Here is a 16,162-nt window from a genome sequence, read left to right on the forward strand (position 1 = left end):
TCTCCAGTCATTATGTGCTCAGCTTTGATGGGGCAGTCTATGGATACACCTTGGCAACCATGTTTGCGAGCATTAGGTATTTTTGAGGCTACAGACCAACGCGCAACATCATGTTAGCTAAATGTATCTTTAGTCTGTGTTTCCCGCAGAGAGCTTTAATTTTCGTGCACTGGAAGCTCAGTAAATCTGTTTATTAAGCAAAGATAATGTTAAAAGCAACAAATATGGATAACTTTTGTTCTTTTATTTTTCTGTAGGTCTATTCTGACTGGACTGTTTCCACCTACATCGGGAACGGCTCTCATCAATGGCTACGACATTCGCACTGACATGGACAGTATCCGGATGTACTTGGGAATGTGTCCGCAGCATAATGTCTTATTCAATGAGTGAGTGACTTTAGCAGAGAGCTGTGCATTCACATCCTGTGCTGGCCGTTGGTTTAATCGTGTTTCAACTGTATGAAAATTAAAAATGTATTACACCGCAGACCGATCACATAACAAGAGTTTGCCTTATGTTTCCCATCAACACTTCCCTTTCCTTTTCCTTTTAAAATTTAAAATGACCTTCCCTTCCTCGGCCCAGCCAGAAGTCTCCTGATGACATCTTTCCCGACCATTATTCTATTTTTCTGTTTAACTTTTGATTCATCCTTTTCTTCTCTCTCACTCCACAAACTGATTATGTGAAACTAGACGCAAGTCTTACATCATAATTATGGCTGAGCACCAGCAAATTACTTTCATTAATATTAATTCCAGACAATGAAAGCATCTATATTAAGTAGGGTTAAAATATTCATGCAAACACAGAGGAAGGCATTACGACCTATCACAGCCTCACCTGTGAAGCAGCCACGAAACATTGATGCATGCAAGACTTTATTACGTAAGAAAAATACATTAATTCAGGCGTCAGTTTAGCAGGCGTTGTGATGTCATGTCCACCTTTCCAGGCTGACAGTGGAAGAGCACATTTACTTCTACGCCCGGCTCAAAGGACGCAGTCGCCAAGAGGTTAAAACTGAGATGGATCAGATGATTAAGGACGTCGGTTTGCCACACAAACGGAAAGAACTTGCCAAGAACCTGTCGGGTGAGTCTGTATGTTAATGTATGTTGCTGTATCCTATTGTGCGCACATGTCAATTTAGCCGTTGACGTGTCCTCCGTGCATTAGTTTCCCCTGGGAAGGAATATTACACGTAGCTTATCCTGTCTATTCAGGATATATTGCTCCTCTACCACACATTCACTGTACCTGTGTGTCACAGGTTGTAATTCATTGTCTGGGGGTCATGAGCAAGTCCTACTTGATAAATTGTCCCCAGTCATGGATTGCTTGTGAGCAAAATCACTGAAATATGACTTTCAAGGTTGATCTATGCTGACATTTCCACTACATTAGCACTACAGTGGATGCATTTTGAAGAGCTAAGCGAGTACAGACTGCAATAATGCTAGGACGGTGTATCTACTTCTCTGCCATCAATCATTTTGTGGCATTACTTTAAAAGATGGAAAGATAGATTTTGGTATATTCTGTAATCATTCTTCAATATTGTGCCCATTTTGCATGTGAAACCTTATTGTGACAGATGTTCGGGCAGGATTTGCAACGCGTTACAAGCTGAACGGCTCTTACACTAGCTTGTGCATTCCTTCAGGCCGTGATGTGTTTTTAAGCTGTGCTGTCTTACAGGTGGCATGCAGAGAAAACTGTCCGTGGCCATCGCGTTCGTGGGTGGCTCGAAAATCATCATCTTAGATGAACCTACAGCAGGAGTGGACCCCTATGCCCGCAGGGGTATCTGGGAACTGCTGTTAAAGTACAAACAAGGTATGAGATCAGAGATAAAAACCGAGGCTCCACTAAAAGCTTTGAAGCCCCCTTATGTTTGTAGAATTGACCAGAATGCGCAGAGCACATGTTTGATTTGTCTCAAACCGAGAAAGTTTCCAAAACTGAGCACAGCTCAAAGTAAACTTTAAACTGACGAGGCTGAAACACGTCCAGCGCGAGAGCTGTTAAGGTAATGAAGCGGCCGGTTCCCTGCGATGTAATTCTTCTTTAGCCTCGCTGTGGGTGACACTCAATCATGGACGGGGAGAAATTGTGAATCGTACTTAAACAGATTGGAACGCGAGCGAAGACAAGTAAATCCAAGAAGAAGCTTTAATTGACATGGCTATTTAACAGAGTCCGTAATTGTCTGCCAAACCAGTCAGCTTGTCACTCTGTGTCCATAATATACTTTGTGGTTGCTGGTGGCTGTAAGCAGGACATGGACATTATAGTAACACATTCTCTCAACAGATGTCTAAATGTTTAATGTGCATTGAGCGACATCCTGCCCTCTCTACGCCATTAGCTTTTCTCTCTTTCTCTCTAATCAAGTCTTCACTCCAATTGGGAGCCTGCGATAACTCCGTTATAATGAGAACCCCCTGCATACGTTCCGGTTGAGTGAGTCATGTTTTTGTGTCTCTCCACTCTTATTTGCACCGCAGTGTTACTAAGGTTTGTCATTAAGCAACAAAAAAGGCTACAGGCGGTCTATTTGTGTGAAAAAGCTTTAGGCTGATGCTGGACTTAATGCCGCGCTTCTTTACAGCTAATTAAGTGTGCAGTTCCCCCCCTCACACACACACACACACACACAGACAGGTTGACCGCGATGCTCCAAGGGGGTGTTTTTTTTGTGTGTGTTAAATTCACTCGGGGCTTATTTGGTTAGTGGCAGCTGAAAACTGTTAAAACCTGTCAAGATGCAGAGGAACACAAATGTGGTGTGCGTGCTCCTGCAGCTCAAATTAAACCCTCAGTGCATGTTTAAGTCAAGTACTGGATATTCATCAAAAAGCTAAAATTACAAGCTGGTCGATTTATGCATTTCAGGTGGTTTTAATGGCTGTTCTGTCATATTTCATTTGAAAATTACTGCAGAAGGTGACGATTTAAAGTAAAAATGAGCAAATTATGAATTTTTAATTATTATCCATTACAGGAAGTTGATTACTATTAAATTACCCCGGTCATTATGCTGTAAAATGGGCCTTGAGGATGATATTAATATAATGGATATTATACATTTTGTGTTCTCCTCGTGACAGCCGGGATAGGCTCGAGTGGAAGTTCTCCAGGTGTAAATGCCTTGTTGATGCCAAAGTTCAGGGGAAAATGGACTGCTTTAAGGTGAAGGCAAGGCAACAGTTATACAGATAACCACTTGTTACAGCCAAGCTAAGCAGAAGAGCATCTCTGAACCTTGAAGCAGATGGGCTACTACAGCAGAAGACCACACGGGGTGCCACTTCTGTCAGCTAAGAGCACAAAACTGAGGCTACAGTTTACACAGGTTCAACAATAGACTATTTATATTAGATTATTCTCCAATTCTCTTGCAAAATTCAGATGGTATGATCTTGGTGTAAAGAACATGAAAGCATGGATCCACCTTGATTTATATCAATCCGGTCTTTAAGTCTGACGCCATTAGCCATGTCTGGGCCCAAACTCCGCTGCAGGTCGCTAAGTCACACAATCACTGTGGCATCACTGAGAGTTAAAAACTGTCTAAATCCTTTCATCTGTAATAAAATGATCAGAGTTGCTGCTCTTCCAGGTGTAACAATTAAGTTTAACATTCAGGCATCCATGAAAACGGAATTTATGAAATTCTAACGGAGTTAGAAGTTAGCAGGAAGTTAGCTCGCTAGTTTCCATCTAAATATAATATATCATGTTGTGACTGAGGGATTTCCGAACCAAATTAAGACGTGCAGCTCTGCTATCACTGTCAACATAAATAAAGACAGGAAACTAAACAGCAGTGACATTAGTTGAGTTATTGAAGTTTGGCTAGCTACTATAACAATGTGCTACGTGATCACTAGCAACACAGCTATGTTAGCATAATATAAACTGAAGCTGGAGGATGAACGCTAACTTTTTTCCACTCAATAAAAGTTAACTTGAGGGTTTCCGAAGGTTCGGGACAAATGCAATCGCATAGCAGGATGCTGTAAACGGACCAAACTTCAGTCAAAAGAACAGCTGAGAAAATCCATCCATAGTACAAGGTTAGTCAATAATATACTGCTGCATGGGCTGGGCTGTAGTTACATGGTAAGGTTCTAAAATCTGAGCTTTGAATTGATTAGCGGTAATAAAAACCGAGAGAGGCCGACGGTGATCACTGACTGTTTTTAGGGGCTTGTTGAGATTAAATAGAACAAGATACAAAGCATTAAAACATGTAAAAAACACAAACGCCTTGTTAAATGCGGAGTAGTTTGGGCCCAGAAGCAGGATTCATCACGTCATCACTTAAAGACCGGATAGTTTTTTGGTACACTTTGGGTCCCTTAGTGCCTAATAGCATTGTTTCAGTACCACAGACAGTACCTGAGTATTGAGTAAGTCCGTCCCTTTATGACGCACCATGTCACAAAGCTCAGATCATCTCAAACTAGTTTCTTGAACATGATGATGAGTTCTCTTTACTCAAATGACCTCCACAATATCCAGATCTCAATCCAAGAGCACCTTTTGGATGGGCTGGAATCATAAGATGTGCAGCAACTGTATTGTGACAAAGATCTCTGAGGAATGTTTCCAGCACCTTGTTGAATGTTCCTCATGAATAATTAAGGCAGGTCTGAAGGCAAAAAAGAGTTCCAGCCTGGTACTATGAAGCTGTACCTAATAACAGCTAGTATATATTCTATAATATGTATCTAATATATCCAATGATTTCACATTTTTACATATTTTTTTTACCAGTTGATATGAGCAGTAATGCAAAAGTAGTAAATATAGACAATACAAGTAAGTCATTAATGAGAGTTTAATCAGTGATTGCAGAGTAAAATGCCAAAAATGCCACGAGCAGTACATCACAGCGTTACCTTTAATCCTTCCCTGACGGCAAGAACTGTGAGAAGCGATGTGCATTCAGCGTTTCAGAAGACCGAGATGGAATATTTTCACACTTCTGTAACACGAGAGAGAGACTGATGTATAGATTTTGACAAGGCATGTGAGAAAAGTGGCACGCCGCTAAAGTGAAAATAAATAATGAATAATTATTAGGAGCGTGTAAAAATAATTTACCTGTCAGTCTGCAGTCTAATTTTCTTCTATTGCATATGTGTTTACTGACAAATGTCAAGTATGCTTGCAGCAGCCCCCTTTATTGTTGACTGTGAGTGCGGTGGTGTTTATTTTAGTACTGTATACAGTGCATTTTTGACAGGAGCACACAATAATGCGTGGTTGAAGGCAGTAGTGCAGTGCATATAGCATAAAAACATATCACTGGTTGTTTTTGTGTGTTTTTATGCCATGCAAGTTGTTCTTGAGGTTCAAGCTCCTCACAATCACTGCACCGTGAGTCTTTCAGCTGGTGTAACTTTTAAGCCGTGTTACAGTGAACACCGCGGCATCTGGTTATTCTAACTCCCCCGGACGGGCTGTAAACAGCGTGAAGGTAATTTCAAAATTTATTGATCTGAATTGATTGCCACAAACAGCCGTTAATACGGTTTTGTCCAGTAATTCATCTTACTGCCGACGCACATAATATCTGTCCAGCCTTTCCCACCACTGTGAAATCCATTTCTATCAACGTGATTTAGAGGGAAGGAAGCTAAATAAAAGAACCCAGATTTTCTAGCCTCACTTTGCTGTGTGCAGTGCGAGTACTAGCAATTTACCTGAGCACACCCAACTCTATTTGATATATCACTTTGCGCTGTAATGCACCGCAACACACTATAAATCAGAATACCTATGTGGGCCATCTGCAGTCCAAACACATTTATTTTTCTCCCAACTCACAGATGATGCAGTGCTTTTTGATTTTTTTTTTCCCTCTCCCCTTATAAACCACAACAAATCCCCAGGAAAATCATCTGAAAGTTTGAGCATCCCAAACAAAATGAGCTGGCGCAGTTCAAATAAACCTCAAATCTCCTCAGCCCTCCCCCTTCATAAGCGTAGCTTTCTTCCTGCGTATGTTAAATTGACTGGGTTGCGGGCTTTGATTCAACTCGGGCATTTTGCTGGAGTTTATATAGAGTGAGATCCAGACTTGCTTGGCATAGGATAAAGCAGCAATACTTAACTGAGAAGGGATGGATTTAGCAGCTCAGCTGGTGGCAGTGCTCAGAGTGGGCGGAGGGGGTGGAGGATGAAAAGGTGGGGTTATAGTTGACCAAGCAAAAATGCCCACCTTGGGCTGCGGTAGATGACCTCTGAGTGTGTCCTTGTTTTTTGGGATGGTGTGACCTGTGCAGGATACAGACACACATTTAACAAGCTCAGTGTAAAAACAGCCCTGCTCAGCAGAGGCGCCTGACCTTTTCCATGAAACACTCAGAAATTCAGCAAAGAGGTGACGTGCTATGTACTAGATGTTTCTTCCAAACTGGCTTCTCTTTGTTTCTCTCATCTAACACCCTTACAAAAACCTAAATGTTCAGGTGTTACTGTATTTTAATTGCTTCATAGTACCATAGAGCGCTTATAGAGCACTTCATTCTCAGAGCGAAGGCTTACTGGAGGCTTCCCAGGCAGATACACATTGGGCTTAAAATGTTCCTTTTATTAAAGCTCATAGTTAGGGCTGCAATCCCATGATGCATTATGCACTTCTCATATAGTAGCATTCACTTCACTGTTCAGTAAAATTTATTTCATAATAGATTTCAATAAAAAGTTATTTACTTAGGAACAAAGTGGATGTATTCAAATTATTATGTATGTAAACAGTTATAACCTGTTATTGTGATGTGATAATAAGTTCCCTGTACAATTAGTCAACTATAGACAAAAAGGTTGCCATGCCAACATGTTCTTGCAACAATGAAAACCTTTTGTCACTTTAAGCATCTTTATATGGCATTATTATCACTTAGACCTTCAGATTTGTTCTGTTGACCTTGAAGGAGAGGTCAAATGTGACTTATAAAAAGTATAGTATGAAGATTTAATATAGGAAGTTTCTAAATTATAAGGCTTTTTGGCACTTTTTGACCAATAAATCACAAGTTGACCGATTGTTAACATGACCCCGCTCTACACGCCTACAAAGCTTTGACAGAATTCATTCAATAACTGTAAACCAGGCATCAGTACTACAGGAAAGGTTGAGAGATTATAACAACCAGTAGGAATCGTTCTCCAGCACTGAATGTCACATCAGTGGGTTCAATGGTTATACCATTATTTGATCCTGATAGACAATTTTGATTGATCCACCAGTCGATACGGTGCCATCCACGGCGCTTTTCCACTAGCGTGGCAACAAATCTGTTATTAAGTATCATTTATTGAGTCTTTTGGCCTCAGCAGTTCAAAGAAATTAAGACACACCACTCTGTCAGTTCACTTTTAAGCAGGTTTCTTTCATAACAATATTAAACGTGTCAAGCTAAATGTTTTTTTCAGCTTTAAAACATGGCAGGATCAAAAGTTACCCCAGTACTCTGTGATACCGCTTTCATACAGACTGCAGAGACACGACCACGCTGTGACTTCATTATAGATCTAGCCCTTTTCTTCTGATTACCGGGGTACGTGATAATTAATATGTGTTATCTGATACAGCATGATATGAAAGGATAAGAACACCTGTGAATAATCTTGCAATGCATGCTTTAGTTGTCAGTGCAATTGGGCTCAGTTTGACGCCTCTCGAATCAAAGGACTCGCAGAACAAAAGGGAGAGCTGGAATAAAATGTGGTCTCATAGAAACGCTCGAAAGTAGGCTTAGGGTGGCCTTTATCATCATTTTAATTTTGTCCCAGATTCACGCCCACACTCTCTTCTGGAGTTTGCTTTGTTGCCATGCGGATAAGCACGAGTAAAAAAAGAGAAGAAGAAAAAAACACAGTGGGATCAACAATCCGGAGATAAGTGACTACCACGCAGATTGGGATGTTGGCTTGATTTGAACAGTCTTGATCCGTGGAATCCTTTCTTGTGCTGCTTACGCTTAATGATGACAGTTGTTGAAACAAACAAGGTCCAAACTGAAAAAAAAAATGGTTCAAACAGCTTTTTTTTTAATTAAAAAGAAAGCTTTGACTTGTTTTCTGCACATCATCTTCACACATGAGCGTGCACGACGTTGCTCGGCCCATTCAGGCGACACCGTCCCAGCTAGGGCTGGGTATCGTCACTGATTTCTAGAATCGATTTGATTCTGATTCACAAGGTCCTGAATCGATTCAATCCACGATTCGATTCAATTCAATTTGAATCGGGGAAATTTTGCCTCAGTCAGAAATATTATAATTCAGATCAGTACATTTACATATTTTTGTATCTATAAAAAGGAAGCTGACACTTTTGAGACTTTATCAAAGGTGTGAGCGTCACAGCAGAGGCCTTTGTGTCAAAGTAGCTGAAGATAAAACACAGAAAAACATGAAGGTGATTTTCCTGTTCTGGGATTTTACAAAAATATTCTGCAGTACATCAAAAAAAAAAAAAAAAACATTAATCAACATATGAACATCACCTCTGAAGTTACAGCGCTTTTATTAGAGACACGATTTTATTGTGGTGGAAGCAAAACAGCAAAAGTCAGAGTGAATCCATGACGATGTTTTTGTGAAGCATAGTTTGGATCTTCTTTTGCTGCTGGTTCGGTCAATAATGTTTGGAGAGAGATCAAACTAACAGCTTTAGAATCAGCGCAAAAAGGGCGTGAACACAAAGCGCGGCCCGCTGAAACATCAGAATCAGCGAGCTGTTGGCTTTCAGCCTCGACGGTGTCCGTGCCGTCGGGTGAGAAAGGCGACATCTCACTGATTCTGATCCGCGGGTCCACGCTGTGTGTGTTTGTGTGTGCAGAAGCCGTGTTCCTGCTCTCATTTACCGTTTTAAATGTTTGGTGGTTGTTGAAACTTTGTGACGTTTCACCTGAGATTCTGGAATTTCGGGCAAAATACATTTATATAAAAAAAAAATCGATTCAGGATTTTAATGAATCGATATCACGTTATCCAAGCCAGAATCAATTTTAATCGATGAATCGATTATTAAAACCCACCCCTAGTCCCAGCCTCTCTCTGTTCCCCCTGCAGGCCGCACCATCATTCTGTCCACGCACCACATGGATGAGGCAGACATCTTGGGAGATCGCATTGCCATCATCTCCCACGGCAAGATGCGTTGCTGCGGCTCCTCCATCTTCCTGAAGAAATGCTTCGGCAGTGGCTACTACCTCACTCTGGTCAGAGACGGGAGTGGAAAGATGACAGCTCAGCGTAACGGCATCATCGGTCAGGCCAAAGGGGGAAAGAAAGTAAGCGCGCTTTAGGTCTTCAAACTTAGAGGAAACTTACTTTAGCAGCGTTTTGATTGATAATTGTGATAATCTGCTCCCACGGTGAGTGAGGCCACTTTTTTAAGGCCTTAGAGGACTCTTTAGATCTTTACAATCTTATTATTTAATTTACTGTTAAATCCCCCAAAATAAGGATTTTCAGCAGCAAGCACTTTGGCACAGCAGTAACCTCTTTCTCATCTGTTATTGACCAGCCTCTGACTTTCCAGAGTGCTCTCTTTCTCCTTTTACCACCCTCCCCCCCCATAATGATCTGTATTTAGTCTGCCCCAGCATGAGAATTGGCATGCGCCTACGTGCTGGATGAGACTAATTGTCGCGGGGGAGAGGGGTGCTTCTCGCTTTCGCTCGCCAATGGTGCCTCGCACGCTTAGTTTTAATCAATTGGAGCAAATGAACAAGATGCACCGGTGCCAGCAGGGCGAGAGCGATTACCATTTGTCTGCCGAGTCTTCGAGGTGAGCGAAGTCATTTGTTTAAGAGAAATAAACAAACGTGGAACCACCTTCGTGGGCGAGGTAGCGATTCAGCCCTCCTCCTTGTCCCCTGGATGTCATTTTGGTAATTAATAGGGAGAGTTTGCAATTACACACCTTTAACTGCTAAAAAAAAAAAAAAAAAAGTTTAATTGCCCCGATCTCATTTCCTTGTGATTGAACTCCATAAAGAGAAGCAGCCTTTTAAAAATGTTTAACCTTTTTTTGTGCGCATGTCTTTGGCTGAACGACGGTGGCTTCATATTCCATTACAGGCTGACAGCATTATCTGTTGACGCATGCATGCGGCTTTATTTAGAGCAATTAAATAGAAACTTGTGGATGCCCGTTATTTGATTAATGCAAGACAGGAGTTGTCAGCGAGGCACTGTTCATCATTCTAAGAGGTAAGGCCTGATAAGGCCTTTCTAATCCAATTCTGATTAACAGGAGACAGACTGTCCTTTGAGCAGCAGCCCAGATGAAGGATTTGGCAGCCAAAGCTGGAGCAACTCTGATCCATCAGGTACCAACGATCTCCGTTTACTGTCTGTCATGTATTATGATTATTACCTTGTAAAACAGATGTTGCATGAACATTTTTATATAGTTCCTTTATATAGTTTTTAAAAACACACACAATTTTCAATGTGTGGTTTATTAGAGCGCACGCCAGTTCATCCTTTCTGAACCAGGAGAAAATAAAATCAACTCGTCGTTACCAAACAAACAGATAAAACATTAAAATATCCTCAAGATGGTTTTGAGATGCGCTGCTAGAGGGCACAAATAAAGTGATGAATTCATTTGGGAAAAGTAGGATTTTTAGAATAAGAGAGATTAGAAATCTTTGAAACGCTGAAGTGTACTTTGACTAAAACGTCTTGCATGGTGTGAGACGTTTCTGGTGATTTAACGCTGATCTTGATCTCTTGCAGCGGTAGCGAGTTGTGCGTCTTGTTAGTTGAACTCCACAGCAGTGCTGATTGTCAACAGCCAGTGACACATTACTCACCTATGTGTGTCACTGGCTGTTGACTGGAGCGTTCAGTGGCAGCGGGGCCAACGTGCCTGTTTAGCTCTTAGATCCACTCTTCACTTCACTTATTGCGTGTTTAAGATCTTTTCAGTTTTAATCTGCAAGCAGCGGTTAAAAAGTTTCACAACTCAATTTTAAAGAAGCACTCGATTTGATTTTTGCCCATTCTCCTCACTCCCTGAAAGTCCCATTCTGTTTGCACACGAGGACCTACTGAGCTTAAACTTAAGCGAAGAGGAAAAATCTGCTTTGGTGTCAATCTCATCTGACCTGGCCGAGTCTGAGGCCCAGACTACAAACAGAAGAAGAGGTGAAGGTGATGCGTTGTGCTACGAGAGTGACGAGGAGCATGTTCGATTCAGGAGTTTGACTTTCACAGGCTTTGTGTGCCTCGATTTCAGTTATACATTTATATTGACTGACTGTACAGAAAGTCTGCTAGTTTATTACCCCGACTGTTCTGTAATAGTAAAATATAACGTTTTCATTCATTCACAGAAAATGTCTTTTTTTTCTGTGGACTCACTGTAAAAAAACTACAAACATAAAAAGAAACCAGATAGTTGTGTAACTGATGGCGGAAAAACAGGAATATTTATATAATTTAATCCATTATTATTATTATTTGTCATTAGTTTAGGTGTAGTATGAATGGCACTTGGGGCTTTATCAATAAGAAAAGCTGTGAAACTTGTGAAAATACATTTAAAAGTTAAAAATCTATAAACTCCTTCATATTATCTAAAGATGTACAGTGGGCTGGTTTAGAGTCTTTGTTGGGTCGATTCTGGCCACTGAGCCTTACGTTTGACACCCCAGATTTACAGTATATGGAGTTTTTCCTGGCGATGTGACTTTTTTACTGCTTTATTTTCTGTTTGTATTTTCTTGTTACTTTATATCTATATTTGCCTGTTTGACATGAAACAGTCAACCCCGCGGCGTCAGGTTGTCGCTGTAGTTCCACTGTAACGCCCTGACACTTCTCGGGCGTCTCATTTGGTGGCAATGATCTGGTCTCATCAAACAGCAGCTCCACTGCGTGAAGGCACGGATATTTGGCAACACAATCAGTGCTCACGGCACAACCTACTCACCAAATTTTTTCATCTTCCCCGAAGAAGTGTGGCATACGCACAAGAACATTTTTAGGCAGGGACCTATAAATAGCAGCGGCACTGAAATCAGCACAGAGATGTGCAAGAAGATGATGTTGAAGGGAAAAATGGGCAAATTAAAATTGGACATGGTTTCTGTTTTGATGCAGCATTTTCTTGAACGTGCTCCACATGTAGTTCGTTTTCTCCAGCTGCTATTTTTCTTACAATGTTCTGCTTTATACATGATATTCTATCATTTGCTTGACACAAGTTTTGACTATGTTAAATATAGAAATGTTGAGAAACTGCAGAAATAGAGCTGATTAGTGCCCAACCAAATCTTCTGCTGGTTATTTGATTTGTTTTGATCATTCTCGGGCCTTGATCGCGTAAACAAAAGGTGCCCAATGCAAGTTATGATCAGAAGCAAACGCTAGAGCAGGCTCCAGGTTATTATGCATGGAAATAAAATCAGGAAACCTGCTGCTTCCTTCAAAAGCATTATATTTAAGACTGCTGATATGAGTCAGAAAATCCCATGAAATAAAATCACATTTTCTCAAGTGACAGCTCATTTCTCTTTATTGACAGACACAGGCAAACAGGGTGAAACATACTTACAATTTCTCAAATATTTTCGACTTGGGTGAACCAGAGCCATTTACCTCTTCAAAAAGTGGTTGTTGTGCTGCAGTAATTATATATGAGAGGCTTTGGATCAATAATGGATGTGGTGCATTCTGCAACACTGTCTGCATAGAGTCTCACTATAGACACGGGTTCAGAATGGATGAGATGGGGGAATAAGGTCCACTGATCTGCTATAGTGCTTTTAAATGTCACCTCATCAGGTGTGTTGTGATTGCAATATGTTGCACGGCGGTTTTTAAAGGATGTCACTGGTGAAGTTTCTCTGTGTGAACGCTGAGTTTGAAAGATGCTGTTGTTCAAATATTATACGTCTCCGCAGCCCTCTGTGCCGGCTGTTCAGCTTCAGCTCTTTCCCCGTCTTTAGAAGTTGTTTTGGCATAATTTTTGTGACTTTCCATCCAGCAAATTTGTCAGCAGTGGGTCAGCTCGTGCAAAGACACGTCCCTGAGGCAATCTTCCTGGAAAGCATCGGTCAGGAGATCACCTACATCCTGCCCTACGGAGGAGCTAAAGATGGGACCTTTGGCACGCTCTTCCGAGAGCTCGACCGAGCCATGGCCGACCTTGGCCTCACCAGCTATGGCATCTCGGACACCACCCTGGAGGAGGTAATCTAAACATGGGACTGACAGCCTTGTGCATATGTGTCATTTTTATAAATTCACTTTGCATCATATTGTTTCTATTTAAAATCTCCTTACTAATTTCATAGCAATTTGGAAATATGATGACTTTATTTTGCTAGGAAGGTACAGGCACTGAAATAGAGAAAAACAGAGCAAAACCAGTTTGACTAAGAGTTCAGACTGTGTGGTCACACCTTTCTAGCTTGTTAGAATTTCAAGCTTTTATTGTCATTTCTTTAAGTAGTCTTCAGAAAAGTACTGGCTGAAATTCAGCCCCAAACCACGACAGAGCCTCCACCGTGTTTTACAGACGGGTGTAGTCACTTGCCTGACCTCGATGTACAAATTTTGGATTCATCACTCCGTCAGACTGATTGTAATTTGGCGTATTCGAGCCTTTTCTTCTCGTTTCCCTTCTTAACATCCACTCTCCCGCTTAGACCATTTCTGATGAGGCTTCAGATGGATCAACTGAAGGGTCAGATGCCATTTTTTTTAAGAATTTGTTTTTGTTAGGAGCCCTGCGACAGACTGGCTACCTGTCCAGGGTGTACCTTGCCTCTCGCCCTAAAATAGCTGGGATAGGCTCCAGCCTATGGATGGATGGACTTTGTAAGGCTTCTTTTGTCCTCTGTTTTTGAGGACATACAGTTTCCCCATCAAACTGTGTTATCTTTAGTATTTTCTCATTGATTGCACTAAATACATTTTGCAAATGATGTTTTTGTGACAGAAAAAAGAAACAGCACTGGCTCATCCATTGAGTTATGCCTGAATGATTCATAGGTCAGTGTTAAGAGGATCAAGAAACCAAACATTCCTCTGAAAATGTTCAGGTACAAGGACTGGACGGAAAGTGAGCGAAATAGCAGCCAGTGTTCAAAGAGGAACTTTAAACTTTGAAAGCAAAATATAAAGAAAAGAGTGGTGGCTCAAGACTTCTGCACAGCACCGTAGTAGAACTTTTGTCTTTTTCTTCTCAGTGATAATGGAAAAAAAAATCATTTGCAGACATTTTTTAAATCTCACCCAAAACAAGTAAACACTATAATAAACCAACCTTTTTACGTTTTAGCCAATAACCTGAGCTGTGGGTCTATTATTCACTCTTTTCTTCAGATCCTGTTAGTGATTTCTCTTTCTTCTACTAAGACACCGTTAATGATGAAAACCATATCAAATTTTAGAGCAAACAAATTTGTAGTGACTGATAAATTTTGGAATAACGTGCTCAATGCGGTTTTAACCAGACCAGCACTGGTCTGCTTTCTAAAATTCCCCAGCGCGGTTTGATCGCCATTAGATTTTCCTCACATATTGTCCTGCTCCCTTCCTCGTTTTCACGTCATAAGCTTTTTTCAAAACCATGACTCACCATCATGATATAAGAAAAAAATAATAAAAGACTCAAGCATTATTTTACTTGCAGTTGCAGAACGTTTTTACTTTCTCTTTGAACTAATATGTAAGCGTCATATTGTAGATTGCAAATCAATGTTCCCCAGAAGCACTGACCCATAAACAAATGACTCAAGCAGCATGTTCGCCACGCAGGCATCATAAAGCCGAGTGACTCTTCCCTAATGCTCTTCATGTAAGGCCGACATGCATTAAACACTCACGGCCTGCGGGCGATGTGAATAATTCCTTTTGAATTCCCACAGTTCAGCCACGCCATGGTTATTTCATCCATCCATGTTTTCTTTTGAAGTCCAAACGCTCTGAAACACGCAGTTATTCGCTACGTGTGAAAATAAAACAGGAACTGACAAGGCATTGACGTTAATAAAGTAACGCATAAAAATAATATAGCTTTTCATACTGCTTTATGATGTCAGAGCTTGTATTTCGCACCCCCTGAATAAAATAATTCAACACAGCAGCGTGCCTTTTGAGAGCTCAAATGATGAACCGTAACCTAACTCGTACACCCAAAAATGCTCACAAATAGGGAGAGTTATTTATTTCGCTGTGTAACCTGGATTCATAAATAAAGTCAAGGAGGGCACTTTGCTCAGAAACTCCACTCGGCAGGTGTTCAAGTAAAGGTTGTGATCTCTGGATGCACATCTGTGATCTGATTCTGAACAGAAACCTTAGAGCGAGCACTCCAACATATGTAGAGGTTTATTTGTTAAGCAGATTTTTGATTTGTTTATTAGAAAAAAAATAGCCACACAGTCGCCCAGTTAATGCTCCACAATTGCAGTATCATAACTTTGCATTTATAGATAATGTGCCTAATATGTTCTGTTGTACAGATATTCCTTAAAGTGGCGGAAGACACTGGAGTGGATGCAGATATACCACGTAAGTGGACCAATAAGATTAAACACATCAACAAACTATAAATGTATGATTGTCAGTGTTAATGCATTGAAACATTCTGTCAAATAAACAAAATACATTTCTGTAAGGGGCGCTTGAGTCAAAATGGGATTGTTATTCCATCTGTAGTGATATATTTTTAGTAGAGTGGCTTTGCTCAGGGCCTCTCCACTCATCTACATGAATGTGGAAGGCCTGAAGGTGTGGAGAGCACAAGTGTCACATTCAGTGCGTATGGGATTGCTTTTTGGAAATGGCGTGAATAGTATGAACTGGAGGAGCTGAGTGGGTTGCAAAGCAGCTTGCAGAAGCAGCAGCAGCTCTGCAGTCTTTCTAGGCCCAACTTTAATGGCCTCATATGAGATTTGCAAACAGGTTGCCTGAAGTGATGCTGTGGTTAATGCGTACACCCACCTTGTCCCAAATACATCAAATATGGCTGCTGTTTGAAAACTAGTGGCATCTCACAGACACCCACAAGGTGTTTTTTGGTGTGACTGTGATACCAAACTAGATTGTGGCAATAGTGAGATGGCGCTTACTACCAACTTGGCACGTATGGATGCTTGCAAAGGAACCA

General features: G+C 41.0%; 1 protein-coding gene across 2 annotated transcripts in view; it reads left to right on the forward strand.

Moving 5' to 3' along the window:
• LOC146521809 (phospholipid-transporting ATPase ABCA1) overlaps positions 1–16,162 on the forward strand; it is a 203,958-nt gene that overhangs the window by 85,827 nt on the left and 101,969 nt on the right. For both annotated transcript variants that reach the window (XM_085139650.1, XM_085139644.1), the window contains exons 20-26: positions 258–389; positions 959–1,098; positions 1,705–1,842; positions 9,100–9,320; positions 10,289–10,364; positions 13,031–13,236; positions 15,516–15,564. In XM_085139650.1, coding sequence (XP_084995776.1) covers positions 258–389; positions 959–1,098; positions 1,705–1,842; positions 9,100–9,320; positions 10,289–10,364; positions 13,031–13,236; positions 15,516–15,564 — 962 coding nt within the window. The remainder of the gene's footprint in view (positions 1–257; positions 390–958; positions 1,099–1,704; positions 1,843–9,099; positions 9,321–10,288; positions 10,365–13,030; positions 13,237–15,515; positions 15,565–16,162) is intronic.

The sequence above is a fragment of the Neolamprologus multifasciatus genome, chromosome 3 (genome assembly GCF_963576455.1).
Source record: "Neolamprologus multifasciatus chromosome 3, fNeoMul1.2, whole genome shotgun sequence".
In the NCBI taxonomy this organism is placed as follows: domain Eukaryota; kingdom Metazoa; phylum Chordata; class Actinopteri; order Cichliformes; family Cichlidae; genus Neolamprologus; species Neolamprologus multifasciatus.